The sequence below is a fragment of the Choloepus didactylus genome, chromosome 6 (assembly GCF_015220235.1).
Source record: "Choloepus didactylus isolate mChoDid1 chromosome 6, mChoDid1.pri, whole genome shotgun sequence".
NCBI lineage: Eukaryota > Metazoa > Chordata > Mammalia > Pilosa > Megalonychidae > Choloepus > Choloepus didactylus.
The window spans coordinates 84,348,835-84,376,359 of NC_051312.1; the positions used below are offsets into that span (position 1 = coordinate 84,348,835).

Here is a 27,525-nt window from a genome sequence, read left to right on the forward strand (position 1 = left end):
ATTCTCTCTTTATGGTTGGCCTCTGACATTCTGACTCCAGTGTGTCTTAGAGTAGGTCTGTTTGGATTTGTTCAGTTTAAAGTATGTTGTCCTTCTTAGACATGAATATCTATGTCTTTCATAAGAGTTGTGAAATTTTTTATACCATTTGCCTAAATATTCCTTGTGTCCCTTTTCCCTTCTCTATTTCTGGAACACCCATGACATGAATGTTTGTGAGCGTCATGTTGTCAATTTCCCAAAGCCCTGGTTCCTTTTTTAGATTCTTTTCTCTATTTGGTCTTTGATCCAATTCAGTCTTTCTCCTAGCTCACTGCTCCTTTCTTCTGCCTCTTTAAATCTCCTATTGTGTGTATCTAGTGTACTTTAAATTTCACCAATTTTGCTTTTCATTGCATTAGATCTTTTATTTTTCTTTGCATGCTTTCAAATTCTTCTTTATGCTCACCCATTGTCTTAATATCCTTTATGACTATAGCTACAACTTTCACCTTAGCTTCTGTCTCTTCAGCCTGCAGTTTCGTTACACAACACTTCTCCCCCACCCCCCACCCACGATTTCCAGAGCCTCAGAACTGTTATTCTGGACTGTTTCTGCCTTTCCCCTAGTTGTTTTCTGGGACTGAAGTGAGCCAAGCCTCTGCCTAACCAGCGATCTTGGATCCCTCCCCCCTCCCCCACCTTTTTTGGGTACATGTTCCAAATTATACCTTTGTACATTGTATGCCCAAAAGAATAGATTTCTCATTTTTATGTATTTGTATTCTAATCCAAGTACAAGTAAGAAGTGGAATTACATACCCAAAGATACAATATGTTAGTACAGACATTTATAATTATCCATAAATCTTTGTTTCTTTATGCCATGTTGATCTACTGTATATTGTCCTTTCCTTTCAGTCTAATGAACTTCCTTTAGGATTCCTTGTAGGGGAAGTCTAGTGGTGATGAACTCCTTCACCTTTTTTTTTTTTTTTACTCTGTGAATGCCTTAATCTCTCCTTCATTTTTGAAAGAAAGTCTTGACAGAGATAAGATCCTCAGTTCACTATTGTTCATTTTCAGCAATGTAACTTTTGTACCAACTGCCTTCTGCCTCCGTATTTTCTGATGAGAAATTGACCCAATCTTATTGGGATTCTTTTGTATATAAATTGTTGCTTTTCTCTTGCAGTTTTCAGTACTCTTTCTCTGTCCTTATTTTGGACATTTTGATAAGTCTGTCTATGCATGATTCTCTTTGGGTTTATCCTGCTTGGGGTTTGTTATGTTTTTGGAATTTCATATTCATAACTTTCACTAAATTTGAGTAATTATCTGCTATAATTTCTTTCAGTATTCCTTCTGCCCCTTTCTTCTCCCTCTGCACCCCTCATAATGCTCATATTGATATGCTTGATGGTTTTCCACTGGACTCTTATGTTGTGTTCATTCTCTTTATTGTTTTTTCTTTCTGCTCCTCAGCCTGAATAATTTCAGTTGTCTTGTCTTCAAGCACACCAAGTCTTTCTTCTACCCCTTCTAATATGCTGTTGTAATCCTTTAGGGAATTTTTTTATTTCAGTTATTGTATTCTTGCATTCCAGTTTTTGTTTGTTTTGTATTTAGAATTCAAAGAGATTACTTAGTGTTCAGTCATTGTTTCCTTCATATCCTCTGAGTTCTTTCTCCATGTTTTCCCTTAATAATTGAGTGTATTGCAGATCATTTTTTAAAAGTCTCTGTCTGGATATTCCAATGATAGGTCATCTTTTTTGATAATTTCTGGAGTTTTTTCTTCTTCCTTTGTGTGGGCTATCATTTGTATCTTTGTTTGTCTTTTAATTTTTGCTGCACACTCTACACTTTAATATTTTAAACTTTAACTCTGGGATTTAGTCCCTGAACAGTCTGTTCCTAAAATTTGTGTCCAACTAGTGATATGATAGATTTTCTTGAATCCAAGAGCCAATGAAAACAAACAAAAGCTAAACACCTTTCACTGTCTTTTCAAATTGGGTCTGTTTTGATTGGTTGTCTCCTTCAAAACTTAGCCCTCCTATTAAGATGATCAGTCTAAAGAAAATGCAACATGCAGTGTCCTCTCTGCCTTATATGAGCCTGAATGGGACTGCATTGTCTGCTTTTTTTATGGGCTTGTGCTTGCTAGAGGCCTTAGGAATTTCCTCATCTACAGTTTACAGGAGTTAGAGAGAATGCTCCCTCCACTCCCTTCAAAATATACTATCACTGCCTCCTGGGTGCTTTCTTGAGTGACTTAATGCAGGCAGTCCTTTGCTAGAGGCTGCTTCAATTTAATTATTTCTCACACTGTCCCAGCTGTGTGCAGGATGTTTCTATACTTGTGCTGATTTGGATCTGTTATGTACCCCTGAAAAGACTGTGTTCTTTTAGTACAGTCTTGTGGGAGCAAACATATTGTGTGTGGGACCTTTTGATTAGGTTGTTTCCATGGAGATGTGACCCTGCCCATTCAGGGTGGATCTTAATCCCCCTGCTGGATTCCTCTATGAGAGGATAAAAGGCAGAGACATTTTGGAGAGAGCTTAGAGAAGCTAAAAGAGACAGACTCCAAGAGATATTTTGTGGAAAGCCACCAAAACCAAAGCTAAATTGGGAAGATAAGTCTTGGCAGAGCCAGCCATGTGCCTTCCCAAGTGACAGATGAACCCCAGATGCCATCAGTCTTAGTTCAGAGAAGATATCATCCTACTGATGCTTTAATTGGGTCATTTTCATGGCCTTAGAACTGTAAATTTGTGAACTCAAACCTTCACTGTAAAAATCAATCCATTTCTGGTATATTACATTCTGGCAGCTTCAGCAAACCAAAATACTACCCTCAGGACAACTCTGGGATGGCAAGCCCAAGACAAGTTCCCCCTGGCTCAGTCTCTCAGACTTCTGCCCTAGGACTGGCAGTGCCATACATTCATCCTGGTATGCACACAGGGGCCACTCTGCTCCCTGTGGTACAGGGCCAGGGACCCACAGAAAGAGTGCAAGCTGACTCCACCCCCCAATTTGGTGGGATGTGGGGAGGGGCTAGTAAGGGCACCAGGCACTTCTGTGGCTTTTGAAGCTGTGATTTTTTGATTCAGCACTTGTCCTATTAATGTAGCCCATTCACTGTTTTCTGTAGTTTTGAGGAAGGCTACTATCTTTGATATTCCTCTGCTGTGTTCACTAATGGAGGGTCAAATAATGGCCACCCTCAGAGATGATTCCCAGAGATATGATTTAGCTGATCAAAGGCAGTGATCTGCAGTGAGACCACACACTCATATTTCTGAAGACTAGGACTTTATATTCCACCCTTTCAGCATAAGCTGCAGCAGTAGCTGAGCTTCAGTCCCAACTGCTGCCTGTCATGAAGCTGGGTTGAGGGAAAGGGGAATGGTAGCCATTGCAGGAAGGGTGAACTCTCTGGTATTTATCACAATTTACTAGCCTCTTCCACCCACACCTCCTCAAATGCTTCACAGTTTTTCACTAGCCTGGAGAATTTAAAAAGAGTTTATCAGACAGTTCCTGTCTATTCAATAGTTGTTTTTGGTAGAGGGATTGATTCCTGGAGTTTCCTGTTCTGCTATCCTCCCCCAATCATTTCCTTGACTATTTTTTTACTTACTTTTTTTCATCTTTGAAGATCAATTTTGGTCCTTTAAAAAAATCTCTTCCCTGTTTCTTCTAAGTAGGCTCATGAATTCCTTTACTTTCTTGAAGGTATGAATAGGTATTATAAATTTTAATGTCTTTGTCTATTAATTTTATCAGTATTATTTCTTGGACTGTTTCTATTGCTTAATTTTTCTCTTCATTATGGGTAGTAGTTTCCTGCTTGTATGCCTGGTAGTATTTTATTTGATAGCAGATATGAATTATACCTTTTGAGGACTGGATACCTTTATATTCCTTTATATATTCTTTTATGTATATACTTTTTACCAGAGAAGTTGTTTACAGAAAAATCATACATAGAATACAGAGTTCCCAGATACTTCTCCCTTTTGGCTGACTTAGTTTTATTAACAAGTCTTCTGATGATCAGAAGTTTCAAAAATTTAATGAAATCCATTTTATCAATATTTTCATTAGTTGTAAGTGGTTTTTGTACCTGTCCAAGAAATATACGACCACCAGAAGGTTATAAATATATTTTATTACATTTTATTGCAGAAGATTTTTGTTTTTTATTTTTATAATTGTTAGTGATTCATCTTGAATGGTTGAAATTGAAGACAAAGGAGATACAACGTAAGTATAATTTCACTTTCTGAAGAGGAAAAGAAAAGAATAGATCAAAAGTAATATCCAAAACTATAATCCAAGAGGATTAACATCATCAAGATGTTATTGTGAGATGTGCTGGTAATCAGTCACCTTTAGAAACAGGAAAAGTAAAGGCAGAATCAACTTTCTTAAAACTATGGAAGATAATCAAAAGCAGAGAATAACTCAATGTATACTGAGTAGGAAAAAAAATGCCTAAAAATGGTAGGAGAGTGATGGGACAAATTTAGAGGTTAGGGCCCTTCCCTATACCCAGTGTGGTGGCCTATGTGCATTCAAGTGCAGGTCCCTTGAGCTTAGTTCACTCATGGCAATGGGTGGTAGACAGGGTACATTTCCAATGTGAATTCCTGTGACCTGGTTACTTGTGCACCTAAACAAAATATTGGATATTTTTGTAAATAGACCCAAACTGGCCCAGTAGAAGACAGACTTCAGCCACAGGCCTGTGTCCCTTATTTGGAAGTTGCTGGGGACAAGAAAGCAACATGTAAAGGGGGAGCAGAATGGACCAAATGTTGAAATCTGAGGCAAAATGGCAGAGCGGAATGTAGGAGTGGAGCTGAGCTGACTATAGTTTCAGGAAGGAAAATACTATAATAAAAACAAAAAGCACAGCTAAGGGCCCTGGGAGGTGAAACAGGAGAGAGGAGCTAGTTTTTTGGTGATTGATCCATCACACATACTGGGATTCATGAAAGTTACTGTGTATGCCTAGGGTGAGATGCAGGCTTAGATAGACTTGGGAAGGATGGAACTGTCAACCATGGACTGTTCTAAAGCTTCAGTATCAACAGCACTAAGAGTTGAAGAAGAGCCTCCCCACAGCCAAGCTATAGTAAAACCTTATGGAAGAGGAAGAATGTGACTTCCAGGGTTGGTGCATGAAATTAATCAAATACCCAGACATCAACAACAGATTGCAAGGCATAAAAGGAAAAAGTACAAGTTAGCCCATTCAAAGGAACAAAATAAAACAACAGAGAAGGCACAAACATTGGAAGAACCAATTAAGAACATTAAGTCAACTCTCCTAAATAAATTCCATGAGCTAAAGGAAAATGTGGGCATAAAACTAAATGCAATGAAGAAGATGACACACGAGAAAGGAGGAATACCTAATTTAAAAATGAACCAAACAGAATTTTGGGGGATAAAAGTAAAGAGCAATGGTTTACTAGGGGTGTTCAACAGCAATTATGAACAGGCAGAATAATTGTTGAACTAGAAGATGAGGCAATTGAAATCATTCTGGTGATAAAAGAAGTGATAGGAAAAAGAATCAAAAAAAGTGAGCAAAGCTGAAGGGACCTGTGAGACAACATGAAATGTATATATATTTGAATTATGGAAGTCAAAAGAGGAGAAGAGAAAGAGAAAGAGGAAGAAAGATTGAAGAAATAATGGCCCCAAACTTCCACAAATTGATGAAGGAAATGCATATTCACATCCAAGAAGCATAACTAATTCCAAACAGGATTATCCTAAATAGACTACTCCAAGCTTATTATACTGAAAGTATTGAGTGCCTAGATAAAGAGAGAATTATGGAAGCAGCAAGAGAAAAGTAACTCAACAAGTACAAGTGATTCTCAATATGATTATGTGCCATTTTGTCATCACAAACCTTAAAGTACTGGATGACATAAAGTACTGGAAAAGAAAAAGTTGACAGCCAAGAATTCTATATCTGGCAATACTGTCCTTCAAATATGAGGGTGTTTTTAAGACATTCCAAGATGAACAAAAGCAGAGACAGTTCATCACCAAAAATAACTCCATCTAACAATAGCAGAATAATACTCTTCCAAGCTCATATAAAACATTCACCAATATAGACTACATTCTGGGGCATAAAGCAAACCTTAACAAATTTAAAATAATAGCAGTATACTCTTTGAACATGTTGAGGTTAAACTAGAAATCAAAACAATGAGGTAGCTGAAAAATCCCCCAAATAGTTGGAGATTAAACAATACTCTTCTAAATAAGACATGTCAAAGAAGTCTCAAGAGAAATTTAAAAAATATTTTGAAGTAATGAAAATAGTTCAAATGTAATTGAAAATGCAATTTATCAAAATTTCTGGGATGCAGCAAAAGCAGTGCTTAGAGGGAAATTTATAGAATTGAATGCATATATTAGATAAAATGAAAGATCTAAAATCAATAATCCATATTAGTTCCACATTAGTAAACTTTTGAAAGAAGAGCAAATTAAATCCAAAGTAAGCAGAAGAAAAGAAAGAATAAAAATTATAGAACAAATCAATGAATTCAAAAACAGGAATTTTAGTAGAGAAAATTGAGAAAAACAAAAAGTGTTAATTTGAAAAGATCAATAAAATTGACAAACCTCTAGCCAAGTGAAACAAGAAAAAAAAGAGAATACACAGATTACTAAGACCAGAAATGAAAGAAGGGCCATCACAACTGATACACTGGATATTACATAAATAGTAAAAGGATATTGTGAATGATTCTGTCTCACAAATTTTATAACTTACATAATATGGACCAATTTTTTAAAAGCATGATTTATCAAAATTCAACCGAGGAGAATAGATAATCAGATTAGGCTGTTGTCTATTAAAGAAAATAAGTAAACAAAAACCTTCTTACACAGAAAGCACAAGGCCCAGGTGGTATAAGTTGTGAATTTTACCAATTTTAACAAAGAAATGATACCAATTCTCTACACGCTCTTCCAGAAAATAGAAAATGTGGGAACATTCCCTGTCTATGAGGTCAACATTTCTCAAATACTAAGACCTGACAAAGATATTGTTGAGAAGGAAAATTACACACCAATATCTTTCATAAATCCAGAGGAAAAAAATCATCAATGATTTATTAGCAAATCGAATGAGTCATTTTGATGAAGAGGACATACGGATAGTAAAAGGCACATGAAAAGATGGTCGACAGGAAAATGCAAATTAAAACCACGAGACACACTTGTTAGAAAAGTTGAAATAAAAAATAGTGATAACACCACAAGATGGTGAAGATGCAGAAAAACTGGATCACTCATACATTGCTTGTATGTAGCACAGAACATAAAATAGTAAATGCACACCCATCAGAATGAAAACAATGACCAAGAACATGTCCAAACTGAGGTAAAAAATTCAAAACACTACCATCCACCCTCTGGACGGTATGCAAAATACCATGCATATGCAAAATACGTCCATTCCATTACAACATACCAAAAGCCTTAAGTCATTTCAGTAATAATGCTAAGTAGAGAATCTCATGAAAATCAGTTATGGGTATGATCTGTCCAGAGGCAAAATTCCCCTCTATCTGTGAACCTGTGAAACTTAGAAAACAAGTTATCTGCTTCCAATATGCAATAGTGGGACATGCATAAGATAAGCGTTCCCATTCCAGAAGAGAGAAATTGAGGGAAAGCAGGGTCATGTGTCCTAAACAATTCTGAAACCCAGCAGGGTGAACTCCATTAGATTTTAAAGTCTGAGCGTCAAGTGTGTATTGATGTTTTGGTCTCAGGGCTGGCAAGCACCCTCCCTTCCAAGCACTGTCAGAGTGGCCATGCTCTTCCTGAATACTAAGGTGAAGGCCCCACCATCTCTGAGCATTGGAATGGTGGCACTTTCCCAGTACTATGGGGTGCAAAGCCTGCCCCCTCCCAGCAGAGTGGGGACCAGAAAGACTGGATCACTCATACATTGCTTGTATGTAGCGCAGAACATAAAATGGTAGGCCCCCTCTCTTGGCTGAGGAGTTCTCTTTGGTCCAGACCTTGGCTTCCATAGTTTGGTTCTTGAAGTCACTATTCCTTCAATATGTCCCTTCTCTGTCCCTTTCAGTTCAGCCTGGCAGTGGTTCTGCTAATAGAAATTTTGCAAGAAGTCTTGTTGCATTTGTGTGCTGTTCATGGGGTTCCAAATCATCAGGCAGATGGGCTTTCCACTGAAATAGCTGGTTCAGTTAAAGTTTCACATGAAGCCATATTCTCCAGGGACTTGCTTTCCCGAGGCTCAGAGACTGGTTAGAGCCCCTTCTGGCCCAAGTCTCAGAGCACACTATCTGGATAGGCTCAGAATTTTCCAATCTATTTCTGGTATCTTTGTGCTTATGAAGTTCAGTTCTCAGCTTATACCTTTCCTGTTGTACATCACTATAAGCTGCAAGGAGAAGCCATGCTGCACTTTCCATGCTTGGCATGGAAATCTACTCAGCTAAATATGAAAGTTCGTTGCTTAAAAGTTCCACTTTCAATCTGACATCAGAACACAATTTTGCCAAGTTCTCTTCCATTTTATTGCAAGGATTTACTTTCTTCCGATTTACAATAACATATTCTTTCATCATTTCCTTCTAAAACCCCATTGGAAGTACCTTTTAAAATCCATATTTTTACCAACAGTTTCTTCAAAGCAATGTAGACTTTCTCTATCAAGAACCTCACAATACTTCCAGCCTCTACCCAGTACCCAATCCCAAACCCATTTCCACATTTTTAGTTTTTTGTAATAGCAACATACAACTTTCCAGTACTGAATCTTTATTAATCAGGGTTTTCAAGGGAAACAAAATAGATACACACACAGAGAACACACCCACATATGTATATATACACACACATACACATATACAAACATATATTTGAATATTATAAGATTTATTATAGAAAGTAGCGTACACAACTGTGGGGATTTGCAAGTTCTAAATCTGTAGGATAGGCTGCAAGCAGAGTACTCCAATGAAGGTTCTGATAAATTGCACAGGGAAAGCTGGATGGCTGAAGCAGAGATAAAAATTCTTTCTGACTGCTGAAATCATCCATTCTCCCTTTAATTCTTTCAACTCACTGCTCATATTTCTCTCGTGTAGAAGACAACCTCTTTTTTGATTGTAGATATAATCAGCCATAGATAAAATCAACTAACTGATGATTTAAATTGACGCTATATCCCCACGGTGACAATCAGGTCAAAGAACTGCATACCATAATCTAGTCAAATTGACACGTGAACTTAACCATCAAACAATGCCTAATTTATTTTACTTTGTAAATAATACATGAACCACCTGGTCCAGGATCTGTTTGGTCTTCATCCCATAAATAATGGGATTCAGCATAGGTGGAACTAGAATGTAGACATTGGGCAATAAAATGTGGATATGAGGTGGAATGTGGCATCCAAACCACTGAATAAGGGTTTTAAAAAGTCCAGGCCCATAATACAGGATAATGATGCAGATATGTGAACCACATGTGTTGAGAACTTTGTGATCAGCATCATGGGAAGGCATGTGGAACACAGCATAGAGAATCAGCAGATAGGAAACAAAAATTAACGAAACATCTAAGACAACTGTTGACACCATGACCAAAAGCCCATACCAGATGTTCACTCGAATGTCACTACAAGCATACTAGGCCATGCCAATATGTTCACAGAAGGTATGTGGAATGACATTATTTTGGCAGAAAGTCAATCTTTTCATAAGAAATATTATGGGGAAAATTGTACCATAACTTCTCAGAAAGACTGTCATTCCAGTTTTCCCAATCAGATTGTGTGTAAGAATTGTGGTGTATCACAGTGGGTAGCATATGGCAATGTAACAGTCAAACACCATCACCAGCAAGATCCCCAACTCAAAGATGAAAGTGGAAGTGAGAAAGAAGAGCTAAGTGATGCAGTGATCCAGGGAGATCTCCCCAGCATTGAACCAGAAGATGGCCAAGGCCTGAGGGACTGTGCATGGTGATAGGACATCTGCTCCAGCCAGCATACAGAGGAAGAGGTACATGGGCTCATGGAGGCTGCACTTTGTGAGGATGATGAAGATTAGCAGGCTGTTCCCAAGCAGGGCAATGACATAGGAAGTGAAGAAGGGGATGGAAATCCACATGTGCTGGTCCTGTAGGCCAGGGATGCCCAGCAAGTGGAAGACTGTATGGCTGACCCCAGTGTGGTTTAAGGTAGTCATGCTTGGAGCGGGTTGCCTGGGACATCACCTTCTGTTCGTAGTGACAAAAGAAAATAGATTTATGTTGAATATTCTTCATAAGTCACTAAGAACTTTTGGCATGGTCAACCCTTTAAATCACCTTTGAACATGAAAATATTAAGGAACATACAAAATGAAAAAGATATTGTCTGTTACCTCTTGTAATCAGTGGCACTCTAATTAGAAGATACACATACCCCCAACTATCCCCAATTAATCATTGTAAAATATATTATTGTATGTATTTCTGCTTCAAACAGGTTATGAATACACAGGAAATTTATTATCTGTCTGGCAAGGTTGTATCAAGATGATATTTTAACTTGACTTTGAAATTGAGTAGTTGATCATAAAATAAGGAATGAAAAGATAGGAGAGCAGTACAGGATAAGGTGCATATAGAGATCAATGTATAGAATGCTCATGAAACATTTTCAGTTGAGTGTGGCTGGTGCATAGGAATATTTGGGGAGAGACAGGAGTTGTAGTTGTTCAGGCAGATTTGTACTGCTTGTTAAAGGCTTTGATCACAACTTTCCACTTTTACATTCACAGAATGGATATCCATTTTAGGAAGTGGATATTATCCCCATTTTACTGTTAAGGAAAGGAAAGCTCAGAATTTAATCACTTGCTGAATGTCACAAACCAATACTTAGTCAAGATGAGATCAAAATCTCTCTGACTTCAGCAAATACAGTTTCTCACTTGTGAAAGTGTCAAGAGACCTTTATTTAGGTGACAACATCTGTGGGGACTCTGTGCCTGAGCTGTGGCACTCCTGCTGTGCACACATTAGGGAACTAAGTTTCAAAATGATTGAAATTGGAAAAAAAGTGTTTCTAGTGCTTGATATTTGGAAGATACTCATGCAGATGGAAATTAACAAGGAATTTCATCATATACTTCCAGGCATACTTTTGTTCATTCATTAACTTAATCATTCAGCATGCATATTTTAAGCAGTGACTGTTTTTTAGCATCATGCCATGTACCTAAGTTTTAACTTGGTTTATACTTTGAAAGGGATATGGGTATATTAGCTTATAGGCTTAATAATATATTCCGATTGGAGTGGGTTCAGAGGGCACCTTCTGAGAAGTGAGCCATGTCTAATCTCCTTTTCATTGGAACAAAGAAGCAGAAACAAATGATAAAAATACATGTTTATGGGACTTCTGATTAAATTAAATGAAAGAGTATCTTAAAATATCTAGCTAAGTAGCTAAGACATATCTGATTTTCATTTTATTATATTCCTCACTAAAGTTTCCCCCAACTTGTGCCCTGAATTTTCCTTTCTGCAGTGTAAGATCTTCTCTTAGTACATCCTCTGAGTGGTGGAAAAAATTGTTCTGCCATTTGAGCCACTGGTCAAGAGAATGCAGTCTCCTGGCCTTGGAATGGAGAACTGTCTGCTGTTCAGCCAATGACCTCTTCATTGAAGACAGTCTTCCTCCTGCAGGGAGTGGAAGAAAAGGAAGTTGAGTGAGATGGCACTGGATAAAAGGAGGCAGGTGTGTACCCCACAGACCCACTGAGGAAAGGAAAGGAGAAAAATGGCCAGAAGGAAAAGGCCAGAGAGGACACAGACAAACAAAGACAGGAATTTAATGGAGGGCAGCTCATGATGGCCAGTTGTGTTGGGAAGGGGTTATGGGGGGATTTTAAAAAATTAATCAGTCAGTGAGAGAGTGTGGGGAATTCAGGCATCATAGATTGCTTTTGGGATTCATTGATGATTTGAAATTCATCCTAAGAGCCCCATTCAAATTCCACCTTCCACATAAATGTCTTCTCAAATACCTGAGTTTCCTTGTCACCTCCCCACAGACCCCTACAACACCCTGCTTAGAACAGCTGAACACAGACCCCTGTCATTTTCCTGTCTCTCCTCATATTTTTCCAAGAAGATTGCGCAGTCTAATTCAATGTGTTTCAGTTTTTCATGCCCAGTGTAGTTATTCAGGCATCTGTCATTGAATGGATCATTTTTTCTTTAACAGCCCTCTGTAACCTTCATCTGTCCGCATCCCATCCACCTTCCTTCCCAGAACTCATTCTCCACATCTGCTTTAACAGACCAATTTTTTCTGCTGATCTTTACTATTCTTGATTACATATTTCAATATACTTCAAGAACCTTGTCACTTCTGACCTGTGTGGATAAATAATATGAGCCCAGTCCTTACCTTGATCCAGGAAGCAACCATACACATAGGTGTCTTATTTACTCACTAACTTCAGACTGGTCCTTCTGTAACAGACATGAGATTATGTGCTTAAGCTTGTTGGTGGCTAGAAAGTCTGGCTTTTACACTTTTTCATCAGAACTCTTGAGAGAATAACTCATAGTATGGGCTCCGGGGACAGTGCTGCCTCCATCCACCTTGCCTTCTTTCCAAATAGGTAGCAGCCCTAAGGCATTTCCTGTTGTAGTAGTCTTGGTTCTCAGGGGAAATGGAAGTGACAAGATACAGACACACGCAGAAACACACACACACACACACACACACACACACACACACACACACACATTTTGAGTTTTTGTAAGAATTGCCTTGCATGACTGTGGGGATGGGCAAGTCCAAGTTCTGTAGGGCAGGCTGCAAGCTTGGAACTTCAATGAAGATTTTTGGTGGATTCCCCAGGAGAAGCTGGCTGGCTAAAGTAGAGATGGAAATTCTCCCTTCTGAGTGCTGATATCATCATACCTCTTTTTAAAGATGCCTTCAATTGATTGGATAAGACTTCTCTTATTGTTAAAGGCAGACTCCTCAGTTGATTGTGGATGTAATCAACCATAGATTCCATTAACTTACTGATAATTTAAATCCATGGAGTGTCCTCACAGTAATAATCAGGTCAGTGCTTACTTGACCAAACAACTGGACCCTATAACCTGGCTAAATTGACACATAAACTTAAGCATCATGCCTGTCCTAACCACTTCTTTCTGAGTCTTTTCTCTCCTACTTGACTCCAGATGCTCTGATACAAAAGCCTCTTCAGTGTACTCGAGCTATGCTGTAGGACAATTTTAATGAATATTAAACATATTTTCAACAGGAATATTAGTGTCTGTACTTACTATACAAAAATGATTTTTAAAATTTTGTTCTCCCTGAAAAGGATTACACTGAAGTAATTTTATTTCTGGGGCTTTCCTAAGTTTTAAATTTTTAAGTCAAAAATAATAATTTTTAACTTTGTTCTCTAAGGCTATAAAGTGTACATGCTTAACTGTTTATAGCACACATACGAGTCCTGATGGTTTGGATAGATTTGCATTTTGTGTGCCTGCCTCCTTTGGCTATGTTCAGGATATTTTCTTTATCTTTATTTTTGCAATGTGCCTAGGCATGACTTTCATTATTTTTTTCTCCCTTGAAGTTCACTGAACTTTTTAACTGTATTCTTATGCTTTTCCCTTAATTTGGAAAGCTTTTCCACTTATTTCATCAAATATTTTTTGTTTCATTCTTTCTCATTTCATTTTTTCTATTATTTATTTTGAATCTGCAGATTTTGTTGAGGTATATTCACATAGCATATATTCTATCCAAAATAATGTCTTACAATATCCTCGCTTAGATGTACAATCATCATCACTCTTAATTTTAGACAATTTTGATTGCTCCAAAGAGAAGAATAACAGATAGACAAAGCCACACCAAAGAGAAAACCCAAAACACCCCATAATTCTCACCCCCTCCAATTATTTACCCCTAGTGTTGGTGTGGTACTACTGAGGCATTCCTGTTAAATATAGTCCATAGCACACAACAGGTAGTTTTTCCCATATATCACTCTTATTAACTCTTTGTACAGGTGTCATACCTTTAACATAGTTCATGCAAAACTTATTTATATTTTTAGTACTAATCAGTGAGATACATGACTTTGAACAACCCCTTTCTATCATATTCACCTTCAATATTATTACTTAGGATCATGTCATATGCAAATAATGAAAGTTTTACTTCTTTCCAATTTGAATATATTTTATTTCTTTTTCTTTCCTAATTGCTCTTGCTAGTACTTCTAGCATAATTTTGACTGATAGTAGTGACAGCGGACATCCTTGTCTTGTTTCTAGTCTTAGGGGGAAGGCGTTTCAGTCTTCCACTGTAGAGCATGATGCTGGCTGTAGTTTTTTCATGTATGCTCTTTATCTTATTGAGGACATTCCCTTCAATTCCTCCCTTCTGAAGTGTTTTCATCAGAAAAGAATGCTTAATTTTGTCAAATGCTCTTTCAGTGTCAATTGAGAAGTTCATGTGATTTCCGCCTTTGATTTGTTAATGTATTATGTAACATTGATTAGCTTATGCTGAAATAGCCTTGCATGCCTGGAATGAACATCACTTGGTTGGGGTGTATAATTCTTTTCATGTGTCTTTGGATTCAATTTGCAAGTATTTGGTTGAGAATTTTTGTATCTATGTTCATTAGAGAGATTGGCCTATAGTTTTCCTTTCTTGTAGTATCTTTATCTGGTTTTAGTATTATAATGATGTTAGTTTCATAAAATGAGTTAGGTAGTTGTTTTGGTTTGCTAATGCTGCCGTTAAGCAAAATACCAGAAATGGATTTGCTTTTCTAAAGGGGGTTTATTTGGTTACAAAGTTACAGTCTTAAGGCCATAAAGTGTCCAAGGTAAGACATCAACAATCGGGTACCTTTACTGAAGGATGGCCATTGGTATCTGGAAAATGTCTGTTAGCTCGGAAGGCATGTGGCTGGTGTCCGCTTGCTCCCAGGTGGCATTTCAAAATGGCATTCTCCAGAATGTTGCTCTTGGGGTGTTTTGTCCTCACTTAGCTGCAGCTGCTCTTCAAAATGCCACTCTCAGTTTCTTTGAGGTCCTTCTGTTTGTGAATTCCTTTATATGACTTCAGTGATCCAATTAACACCTACCCTGAATGGGTGGGGTAACACCTCCATGGAAATTATCCAAACATTTTGCTCACAGTTGACTGAGTCACATCTCCATGGAAACAGTTAATCAAAGGATTCCAATCTAATTAACACTTATAAGTCTTCCCCCACAAGACTGCATCAAAGAACGTAGTGTTTTAGGGGACATAATATATCCAAGCCAGTACAGTAGTTTTCATTTTTCTTCAAATTTTTTGGAAGAGTTTGAGCAGGAATGGGGTTAATTCTTTTTGGAATGTTTGATAGAATTTCCCTGTGAAGCTGTCTGGACCTGGGCTTTTCTATATAGGAAGGTTTCTGATGACTGATTGAATGTCTTTACTTGTAATTGGTTTGGTGAGGTCTTCTATTTCTTCTTGACTCAGTATAGGTTGTTCATGTGAGTCTAGAAAATTGTCCATTTCCTCTAAGTTGTCTAGTTTGTTGGTGTTCAGTTGTTTATAGTATCCTCTTATGGCTTTTTTATTTCTTCAGGATCTATGGTAATGATCCCCCTCTCATTTCTGATTTTGTTTATTTTCATCTCCTCTATTGTTTACTTTATCAGTCTAGATAAGGTTTTGTCAATCTTGTTGATCTCAAAGAACCAATTTTTGGTTTCTTTGATTCTCTTTATTGGTTTTTTGTTCTCCAGTTCATTTATTTCTGCTTTAATCTTTATTTCATTTCTTCTCCTTGCTTTAGGGTGAATTTGCTATACTTTCTCTAGCTTCTTCAGTTGTTCAGTTAGGTCTTTGGTTTTAGCTTTTCCTTTCTAAGGTATGTATTTAGGGCTGTAGATTTCCCTTTCAACCCCACCTTTGCTGCATCCCTAGGTTTTCGTAAGTTGTATTCTCATTTTCATTCATCTCCAAATATTTACCAGTTTCTCTTGCAATTTCTTCTTTGACCCACTGATAGTTTAGAAGCATGTTGTTTAACCTCCATATATTTGTGAAAGTTCTGGTTCTTTGGTGGTTATTGATTTCCAGCTTCATTCCTTTATGGTCAGAGGAAGTTCTTTGAATAATTTGAGACTTTTAAAATGTACTGAGACCTGTTTTGTGCTCCAGCATATAATATATCCTGGAGAACATTCCATGAACACTAGAGAAGAATGTATATCCTGGTCTTTTTGGATGCAACAATCTATGTGTATATCCATTAGGTCTAATTAATTTTTCACATTGTTTAGGTTCTCTCTTTCCTTATGGATCCTCTGTCTGGTTGTTCTCTCTATAGAAGAGAGTGGTGCACTGAAGTCTCCTTCTATTATTGTAGAACCATTTATTGCTCCCTAAATTTTTACCTATGTTTGCCTCTGAACTTTGAATCACATTGTTAGGGTACATAAACATTTATGATTGTTATTTCTTCTTGGTGAATTGTCCTTTTTATTAATATATAGTGTCTTTCCTTGTCTCTTATTATATCTTTGCATTTAAAGTGTACTTTGCCTGATATTAGTATAGCTATCCCTGCTTTCTTTTGGTTATACCTGGCATGGAATATTTTTTTCTGTCCTTTCACTTTCAATCTGTTTGTATACTTGGGTCTAAGATGAGTCTCTTGTAAACAGCATATAGTTGGATCATACTTTTAATTCATTCTATCAATCTGTATCTTTTAATTGGCAAGTTAAATCCAATCACTTTGGAAGTTATTAATGTAAAGGCAGTATTTGAGCCAACCATCTTAACCTTTGGTTTTTAATTTGTCTGACCTATTTTCCCTCTTTTAATTCCTTTAATTTATGTGTAATAATACTCTTAAATTCTGTGCCCTTCCTGAAACCCCAGTCTCCTCTCTCTGTTTTTGCTGACAGAACTCCCATTAGTATTTCTTGCAGGGCAGGTCTCTTGTAAAAAATTCTCTCAGTATTTGTTTTTGTCTCTGAAAATTTTAAACTCTCCCTCACTTTTGAAGGAGAGTTTTGCTAGATAAAGAATTGTTGGCTGGCAATATTTCTCTTTCAGAAACCACTGCCCGCCTTCTCACCTCCATGTTGCCCATTGTGTAGTCAGTTCTTAGTCTTATGTGGCTTCCCTTATGTGGTGAATCATTTTCTCTTGCTGCTTTCAGAATTTTCTCCTCTTCAGCATTTAACAATCTGATTAGTATATGCCTTGGAGTAGGTTTGTTTGGATTTATGCTATTTGGAGTTCATTGGGCTTCTTTAGTTTGCATATTTATGTCTTTTAAAATGGTTGGGAAATTTTCCCCAATTATCTCATCAATTACCTCTTTACTCTTCTCTTCTCATTCTGTGACACCAATGATTCTTATATCTGTGAACTTCTTGTTCTCCATAATTTCCCCGAGATCAAATTTTTCCATCTTTTCCACCATGTGTTCTTTTGTGCATTCACATTCAATTGTTTTGTCCTCTAGTTCACTTATTCTTTCTTCTGCCTCTTCTAATCTTCTGTTGTGAGTCTTTAGTATATTTTTGATTTGACCTAAAGTATCTTTCATTTCCATAAGAGCTGCTATTTTTCTATTTACTCTTTCAAATTCTTCTTTAGGCTCTTCTATTGTATTCTTAATATCCTTTATGTCTTTATTCAACCCATTGAAATTATTTTGGAGATTTGTATGAACATCTTCGCTTAGTCATTATTCCATGGTGGAGAAGTTATAACTGCCTCCCCTATTCTGCCATCTTCCTGGAAGTCTCTCATTTCATTTTGAGACCCCTGCGTACACATTTGTTAGACCTGTACATTAATCCACAGTATTTGCTGGTCACTTCATTTTTTATCATTTTTCTATCTTTCAGATTATATGATTCTATTGATAGAATAAAAAGTTCACTCACATTTTTCTGATTCAACTCCTTTCTGCTATTAATTCCAAGCCACTGAAATTTTTATTTTAATTTTGATAATGTATTTACTGATTTTATAATTTCATTTCAGATAATTTTACTATTTCTATTTGTGTACTGATACTTCCTATATTTTAATACTTTATTAACATATTTCCTTTTCTCCCTGAGCATATTATAATACTTTCTTTAAAAGCCTTTTTCTTAAGCCAATCATCATATTTATATGTAGGGGAAAGGGGCCCTAAATAACTAAAGCCACCTTGAAAAACAATTATGAAGTTGGAGTACTCACACATCCCAATCTTTAATCTTATCACAAAACCTTAGTAATCAAAACACCATGACACTGGCACCAGGACAGAGATAGACAGCAATGGAATAAAAATGAGAGTGCAGAAACCAACTCTCACATTTATTGCCAAGTGATACTTGATAAGGGTGTAAGGACTACTCCATTGGGAAAGAATAGTCTCTTCAACAAATGGTACTGGGAAAACTGGGTCTCCATTTACAAAAAAAGTTAAGGAGGACCTCTTCCTCACACCATATATGAATATCAACTCAAAATGAATCAAAGACCTAAATATAAGAAATACAATTCTCACACACTTAGCAGAAAATGTAGGGAGGCATCTCTATGACCTTGTGTTTGGCAATGGATTCTTAGACTTCACACCCAAAGTGCAAGTAACAAAAGAAAAAATAGATATGTGGGACATCGTAAAAATGAAAACCTTTTTGTCCTCAAAGGATTTTATCATGAAAGTAAAATGACAACCTATATAATTGGAGAAAATATTTGGAAACCACATATCTGATAAGGGTTTGCTATTGAGAATATATAAAGAAATCCTTCAACTTAACAACAAAACAGACAAACAACCCAATTAAAAAATGGGCCAAAGAGTTGACTATGCCTCTCTTCAAAGAATATATACTAATGGCCAGCAAGCACATGAAGTAATGCTCAACATCATCAGCCATCTGGGAAAGGCCTATCAGACCACAGTGAGATACCATTTCACAACCATTAGAATGGCTGCTATTCAAAAAATGGGAAGAAACAAGTGTTGGAGAGGATGTGTAGAAATGTAAACCCTCATTCTTTGCTGGTAGTAATGTAAAATTTTGCAGCTGCTTTTGAAGACCACTTGGTGGTTCCTCTAAAAGCTAAGTATAACTACTAGATGATCTGGCAATCTGACTCCTCACTATTCATTATATATCCAGAAGAACTGAAAGCAGGGACTTGGAAAGTTATTTGCACACCAATGTTTATTGCAACATTATTCATAATTGCTAAAAGACAGAAGCAGTCCATATATACATCAACCAATGAATGGATCAATAACATATGGTATATACATACTATGGAATATTAGTCAGCTGTAAAAAGGAATAAAGTCCTGATACATGTGACAACACGATGAACCTTGAGCACACCATGTTGAGTGAAATAATCCAGAGAAAAAATGACAAATATTGCATGCTCTCACTGATTTGAAACAATTAGAATAAGCAAACTCATAGATTCAGTTGCTAGAATATAGGTTACCAGGTAATGAGGTAACGGGAAATTAAAGCTTAAAATGCACAGTGTTCCTATTTAGAATGATGAAAGTGTTTTGGTAATGGATGGTGGTGAATGTAGCACATTGTAAGTGTAATCAACAGCACCATAGCATGTGTTTGTAGTGCTTCAGGTTGATGCCAGGCTGCATCTTCCATGCTTAGCTTGGAAATCTACTCAGCTAAGTATCAAAGTTCATTGCTTAAAAGTTCCACTTTCAATCTGACACCAGAACACAATTTTGCCAAGTTCTCTTCTACTTTTTAACAAGGATTGGCTTTCTTCCAATTTCCAATAACATATTCATCATTTCTTCTGAAGTCCCATTGGAAGTACCTTTTAGCATCCATATTTCTATCAACAGTTTCTTCAAAGCAATGTAGGCTTTTTCTATGGAGGATGTCAGAATTTATCCAGCCTCTACCCATTACCCAATACCAAACCCATTTCTATATTTTTAGTAATTTTTAATAGCAGCACACAGCTTTCTAGTACTGAATCTGTATGTATCAGGTTCTCCAGAAAACAGAACAGACGCATACACACACACACACAGAAACTCACACACACACGTGTGTGTGTGTGTGTGTGTGTATATATATATACACACACGCTCACACATACATATATACAAACATATATATTATGTGAATACTATGAGATTTATTATAAAAAACTAGCTTACACAACTGTGGGGATTGGCAAGTCTGAATTCTGTAGGAAAGGCTGCAAACAGAGAACTCTGATGAAGGTTTTGATGAATTGCCCAGGGGAAGCTGGATGGCTGAAGTAGAGATAAAAATACTTTCTGAATGCTGAAACCATCTGTTCTCCCTTTAATATTTTCATTTGGCTTCTCAGATTTCTCTCATGTGGAAAGCAATTTCTTTAGTTGATTGTAGATGTAATCAGCCATAGATATAATCAACTAACTGATGATTTAAATTGACAGTATGCCATCACAGTGACAATCAGGTCAAAAAACTGCATACCGTAATCTAGTCAAGTTGACACATGAATGTAACCATCAAACTACCCCTAATTTATTTCTACCTTGTAAATAATACATGAACCACCTGGTCCAGGATCTGTTTGGTCTTTATCCCATAAATGATGGGATTCAGCATAGGTGGAACTAGAATGCAGACATTGGCCAATAAAATGTGGATATGAGGTGGAATGTGGCGTCCAAACCACTGAGTAAAGATTGTAAACATTCCAGGCCCATAAAACAGGATAATGACACAGATATGTGAGCCACATGTGTTGAAAGCTTTGTGATGAGCATCATGGGAAGGCATGTGGAACACAGCATAGAGAATCAGCAAATAGGAAACAAAAATTAACAAAACATCTAAGACAACTGTTAACGCCATGACCAAAAGCCCATACCCGATGTTAACTCGAATGTCATTACAAGCATACTTGGCCAAACCAATGTATTCACAAATAGTATGTGGAATCAAATTATTTTGGCAGAAAGTCAATGTTTTCAGAAGAAATATTATGGGGAAAATTGTGCCATAACTTCTCAGAAAGATCATGATTCCAATTTTCCCAGTCAAGCTGTGTGTAAGAATTGTGGTGTATCTCAGTGGGTAGCATATGGCAATGTAGTGGTCAAATGCCATCATCAGCAAGATCCCTGACTCAGAGATGAAGGTGGAATGGATGTAGAGGAGCTGAGTGATGCAGTGATCCAGGGAGATCTCCCCAGCATTGAACCAGAAGATGGCCAAGGCCTGAGGTACCATGGATGTAGAGAGAATAACATCTCCAGCCAGCATGCAGAGGAAGAGGTACATGGGTTCATGGATGCTGTGCTTTGTGAGGATAATGAAGATTAGCAGGCTGTTCCCAAGCAGGGCAATGACATAGGAAATGAAGAAGGGGATAGAAATCCACATGTGCTGGTCCTGTAGGCCAGAGATGCCCAGCAAATAGAAGACTGTTTGGCTGACCCCACTGTGGTTTAAGATAGTCATACTTCAGCAAATGGCCTCTGAGCTCACCTTCTGTTCATAGTGACAAAGGAAAATACAGATTTATATTGAATATTCTTCCCAGTTCACCAGGAACTTTTGGTATTGTATACCTTTTGTGCTTGAAAATATTAAGGAACATAGAAAATGAAAAAATATTATCTGTGACATCATTTAATCAGTGGCAGTCTAATTAGAAGATACACATACCTCCAACTAATCATTGTAAAAGATATTACTGTATTTATTTCTGCTTCAAACAGGCTATGATTACACAGGAAATCTAACATCTGTCTGGGAAGGTTATATCAAGATGATACTTTAACTCAACCTTGAAATTGAGTAAGTGGTCATGAAATGAGGAAAGAAAAGACCAGAGAGCAGTACAGGATAAGATGGATATAGAGATCAATGTACAGAATATTCATGAAGTATTTTCAGTTGAGTGTGGCTGATGCATGAGATTATTTGGGGAGAGACAGGGGTAGTGGTGGTCCAGGCAGATTTGTGCTTGGATCACAACTTTCCACTTCTGCATTTACAGAATGGATATCCATTTTAGGAAGTGAATATTATCCCCAATTTATTGTTGAGGAAAGTGAGACTCAGAATTTGAATCAATTGTTGAATGTCACAAATCAATGACTAGTGGAGATGGGACTTGAAATCTCTCTGACTTCACCAAATACAGTTTCTCACTTGTGGAAGTGTCAAGAGGCCGTTATTTAGGTGACAACATTTGTGGGGCCTCAGTGCCTGAGCTGTGGCACTCCTGGTATTCACATGTTAAAAATTTTTGAAATGATTGAAATTAGAGAAAAAGAGTTTGTAGTACTTGATATTTGGAAGATACTCATGCAGATGGAAATTAACAAGGAATGTCATCATTTACTTCTAGGCATACATTTGTTCATTCATTAACTTAGTCATTCAGGAAGATATTTTGTGCACTGTTTTTTAGCATCATGCTATGTGCCTAAGTCATAACTTGGTTTATCCTTTGAAAGGGAGATGGGTATATAAGCAGATAGGCTTAATAAAGCAGATAGGTAGACTGGGTTCAGAGGGAACCTTCTGAGAAGGGAGCCATGTCCTCCAATCCCCTTTTCATTGGGAGAAAGAAATGGAAACATACAGTAAAAATACCCTGTTTATGGGACTTTTGAGTATATTAAATGAAAGTATCTTAATATATGTATCTAAGTAGCTCAGATATATCTGATTTTCATTAATATTATGTTTCTCACTCCAGTTTCCCCTCCTGGTGTCCTGAATTTTCCTGTTTGAATTGTAAAATCTTCTCTTAATAAATCCTCTGAGTGGTGGTAGAAATTGTTCTGCCATTAGAATCTCTGGTCAAGGGACTGCAGTCTGCTGGCCTTGGGATGGAGAACTGTCTCCTGAAGAGCCACGGCCTCTCCATTGAAGACAGCCTTCCTCCTGCAGGGAGTGGAAGAAAAGGAAGATGAGTGGGATGGCACTGGGGCAAAGGAGGCAGGTGTTACCCCACAGACCTGCTCAGAAAAGGAAAGGAGAAAAATGGTCAGAAGGAAAAGGCCAGGGAAGACACAGACAAAGAAAGACAGGAATTTAATGGAGGGCAGCGCATGATGGCCAGTTGTTTTAGGAAAGAGATTAATGGGGGATTTTAAAAAAATTAATCAGAGTCAGTGAGAGAGTATGGGGAGTTCAGGGGTTGCAGATTGCTTTTGGGATTCATTGATGAATTGAAGTTCATCCTAAAAGCCCCATTCAAATTCCACTTCCCTCATAAATGTCTTCTCAAATTTCCTGGGTTTCCTTGTCACGTCCCCACAGACCCATACAATTCTTTGCTTGAATCGCTGAACACTGACCCCTGTCACTTTCCTGGCTTCCATCATATTTTTCCACTTGGGTCTGCAGTCCAATTCAATGTGTTTTAGTTTTTCATGCCCAGTGTAGTTATTCAGGAAACTGTCATTGATTGGATCATTTTTTTCTTTATGTAACAGCCCTCTGTAACCTTCCTCTAGCCACATCCCATCAACCTCCTTTCTCAGAACTCAGTCTCTACATCTGGTATAAGAAATCAAATACTTTCTGCTGAGCCTTACTATTACATATATCAATATACTTCAAGAACCCTGTCACCTCCAAGTTGTATGTGTAGATAACACCAGCCCAGTACTTACCTCAATCCAGGAACAGCCATGCACGTAGGTGTCTAATTTGCTCTCAAGCCTCAGACTGATCCTTCTGGAATGGACATGAGATCTGAGATGTGATTAAGTGTGTTGGGAGCTAGGAAGTTGGGCTTTTATACTTTTAAGTTTGGCTTTTATACTTTTTCATCAGAATTCTTGAGAGATTCAGTCACTATGGGCTCCAGGGACAGAGCTGCCTCCATCCACCCTGCCTTTTTCCAAATAGGCTGTAGCACTAAGATATTTCCTGACATTTAGTCTGGGTTCTCAGGGGAAATGGAAGTGACAGGATACACACACACACACACACACACACAACACACACACAACACACACACACACACACACATACTCTGAGTGTTTATAAGAATTGTCTCAACTTGACTGTGGGGATGGGCAAGTCCACATTCTGTAGGGCAGGCTGCAAGCTTGGAACTTCAGTGAAGGCTTTTAATGGATTTCCTAGGAGAGGCTGGCTGGCTGAAGTAGAGGTGGGAATTCTCCCTTTTGAGTGCTGAAATCATCACATCTCCTTTTAATTACTTCAGTTGATTGGATGAGACTTCTCTCATTGTTGAAGGCAATCTCCTTAGTTATTGTGGATGTAATCAACCGTAGATTCATTCAACTTACTGATGATTTAAATCCATGGAGTGTCCTCACAGTGCTTACTTGACTAAACAACTGGACACCATAACTTGGCTAAGCTGACACATGAACTTAACCATCACACCTGCCCTCACCTCTCCTTCCTGAGTCTTTTCTCTCCTACCTGTCTCCAGATGCTCTGATACAAAAGCCTCTTCAATATATTTGAGCTGTGCTATAACACTATTTTTAATGAATATTAAACATATTTTCAACAGGAACATTAGTGTCTATACTTACTACATAAAAATGATTTTTAAGGTATTGTTCTTCATGAAAAGGATTACATCAAAGTAATTTTATTTCTGGGGCTTTCATAAGTTAAATTTTAAAGTCAAAAGTAGTGATTTTTAACTTTGTTCCCTAAGGCTGTAAAGTGTACTTGCATAACAGTTTATAGAACACATATGTCTCAATTGTTTTGGATAGATTTGCACTTTGTGTGCCTGCCTCCTTTCAATGTCTTCAAGCTATTTTCTTTGTCTTTATTTTTGCAATGTGCCTAGGCATGGCTTTCATTATTTTTATCCCTCTTGAAGTTCACTGAGCTTTTTAACTGTATGCTTATGCTTTTCCCTTAATTTGGAAAGCTTCACCACTTACTGAATCAGTCATTTTTTCTGTTCCATTCTTTCTCATTTCTTTTTTTCTGTTTATTTATTTTGAATCTGCAGATTTTGTTGAGATGTATTCACATAGCGTATATTCTATCCAAATAACCAGTGTCTCACAGTATCACTTAGTTGTGCAATGATCATCACTCTCAATTTTAGACAACTTTGATTGCTCCAAAGAGAATAACAGATACACCCACACCAAAGAGAAAACCCAAAACATCCAATAATTTTCATCCTCCCCCAATTATTTACCTCCAGTATTATCTGGTACCAGTGAGGCATTCCTGTTAAATATAGTCCATAGATGTAACAGGTAGTTTTTCCCATATACCACTCTATTATTAACTGTTTGTACAAGTGTCAGATCTTTGAAGTAGTTCATGCAAGAACTTATTTCTACTTTTAGTACTAATCAGTGAGATACATGACTTTAAACAACCCCTTTCAATTATATTCACCTTGAGTATGGCTCTATTAGTTATAATTCCACTATTGAACTGTCTTCACCTCTATCCATTCCCATACATTTAAGTTCAACCTTGTTAACAAGTCTGTACATAGTAAGTAACTGCTCTCTCTAGCTTCTGTTTATCTATAGGTACCCTATATTCTACATTTTAAGACTTTGAGTTTACATTTTTTAGGGGGTTCATATTAGTGAAATCATAGAATATCTGTTTTTTTTTTTTTTTTAATCTGGCTCATTTTACTAGCGTTATGTCCTCAAGTTTCATCTATGTTGTCACATGCTTTAGGACCTCATTCCCTCTTACTGTTGCATAATATGCCATTGTATGTGTATACCACATTTTGTTTATCCACTCGTCTGTTGATGGACTCTTGGGTTGTTTTCATTTTTGGCTGTTGTTAATAATGCTGCTATGAACATCGGTGTGCAAATGGCTGTTCACGTCACTGCTTTCAGATCTTCTGGGTATATACCAAGTAGTGGAATTGCCACATCAGAGGGCAACTTAATATTTAGTTTACTGAGGAACTAGCAAATTGTCTTCCACAGTGGCTGTACCATTATACATTACCAACAGCAGTGAATAAGTATTCCAATTTCTCCACATCCTCTCCAACATTTACAGTTTCCTGCTACTTTAATTGCAGTCATTCTTCTAAGTGTGAGATGATATCTCATTGTGGTTTTAATTTCTGTTTCCCTAATAGCTTATGAAGATGAATATCTTTTCATGTGCTTTTGTAGCCATTTGTATTTCCTCTTTGTAAAAATTAATATTCATATCTTTTGCCCATTTCTATAATGGGGTTGTTTGTTCTTTTGTTGTTGAGTGATAGAATTTCTTTATATATACTGGATTTCAAACACTTATCAAATACATGGTTTCCAAATATTTTCTCCCATTGAGTTGGCTGCCTCTTCACCTTTTGACAATGTCCTTTGAGGCACAGAAGCCTTTGATTTTGAGGAGTTCCCACTTATCTATTTTTTTCTTTTATTGCTTGTGCTTTGGATGTAAGATCTAAGAAGCTACCTCTTATTACTTCTTCTATGAGTTTTATGGTACTGGCTCCTAGATTTATGTCTTGAAACCACTTTGAATTAAATTTTGAATAGGGTGTAGGGTATGGGTACTCTTCATTCTTTTGGAGATGGATATCAAGTTCTCCTAGCTCCATTTGTGAAACAGCCTGTTGTGTCCCAGTTCAGTGGATTTGGGGGCCTTGTCAAAAATCAGTGGAACATAGATCTGGAGATGTATTTCTGAACTCTCAATTTGATTCCATTGATTGATATGTCTATCTTTGTGGCAATGCCATGCTGTTTTGACCACTATGACTTTATAATATGCTTTCAAGTCAGGAAGTGTAAGTACTCCCACTTAGTTCTTCTTTTTTAGGATGTTTTTGGTAAATTGATGACCCTTTTCCTTCCAAATAAATTTGATAACCAGTTTTTCCAAGTCTGCAAAATAGGTTGCTGCAAAATTTTGATTGGAATTCAATTGGACTTGTAGATCAATTTGGATGGAACTGACATCTTAATGACATTTAACCTTCATGTCTGTGAACATGGAATATCTTGCCACTGATTTAGGTCTTCTTTGATTTCTTTTTCTAAAGTTTTGCAGTTTTCTGTGTAGAGGTCATTTACATTCTTGGTTAAATTTATTCCGAGATACTTGATTCTTTTAGTTGCTATTGTGAATGGCATTTTTTCCTCAACTGCCTCCTAGTTAGGTCGTTACTAGTGCATGGAAACATTACTGATTTTTGCACATTAATCTTGTATCCTGCCACTTTGCTGAATTTGTTAGCTCAAATAGCTTTGTCATAGATTTATCAGGAATTTCCAAATATAGGATCATGTCATCTGCAAATAATGAAGTTTTACTTCTTCCTTTCCTGTTTGGATGCCTTTTATTTCTTTTCCTTGCCTAATTGCTCTGGGTAGTACTTCTAACATAATGTTGAGTAATAGTGGTGACAGTGGGCACCCTTGTCTCATTCCCATTCTTAGA

General features: G+C 37.2%; 1 protein-coding gene and 1 pseudogene across 1 annotated transcript; both read right to left on the reverse strand.

Annotated features, from left to right (window-relative positions):
• Positions 1–9,326: 9,326 nt before the first annotated feature.
• On the reverse strand, positions 9,327–10,262 carry LOC119537195 (annotated as a pseudogene).
• A 10,390-nt stretch (positions 10,263–20,652) lies between these two features.
• LOC119537196 (olfactory receptor 52B4-like) lies at positions 20,653–21,588 on the reverse strand. The gene has a single exon (XM_037839750.1). The coding sequence runs from the start codon at positions 21,586–21,588 to the stop codon at positions 20,653–20,655; it is 936 nt and encodes a 311-aa protein (XP_037695678.1).
• Between the last annotated feature and the right edge of the window lie 5,937 nt (positions 21,589–27,525).

What these genes read in the sequence shown, in the direction of transcription:
- LOC119537196 (XM_037839750.1), bottom strand. Translation starts at nt 21,588, where the DNA reads ATGACTATCTTAAACCACAGTGGGGTCAGCCAAACAGTCTTCTATTTG.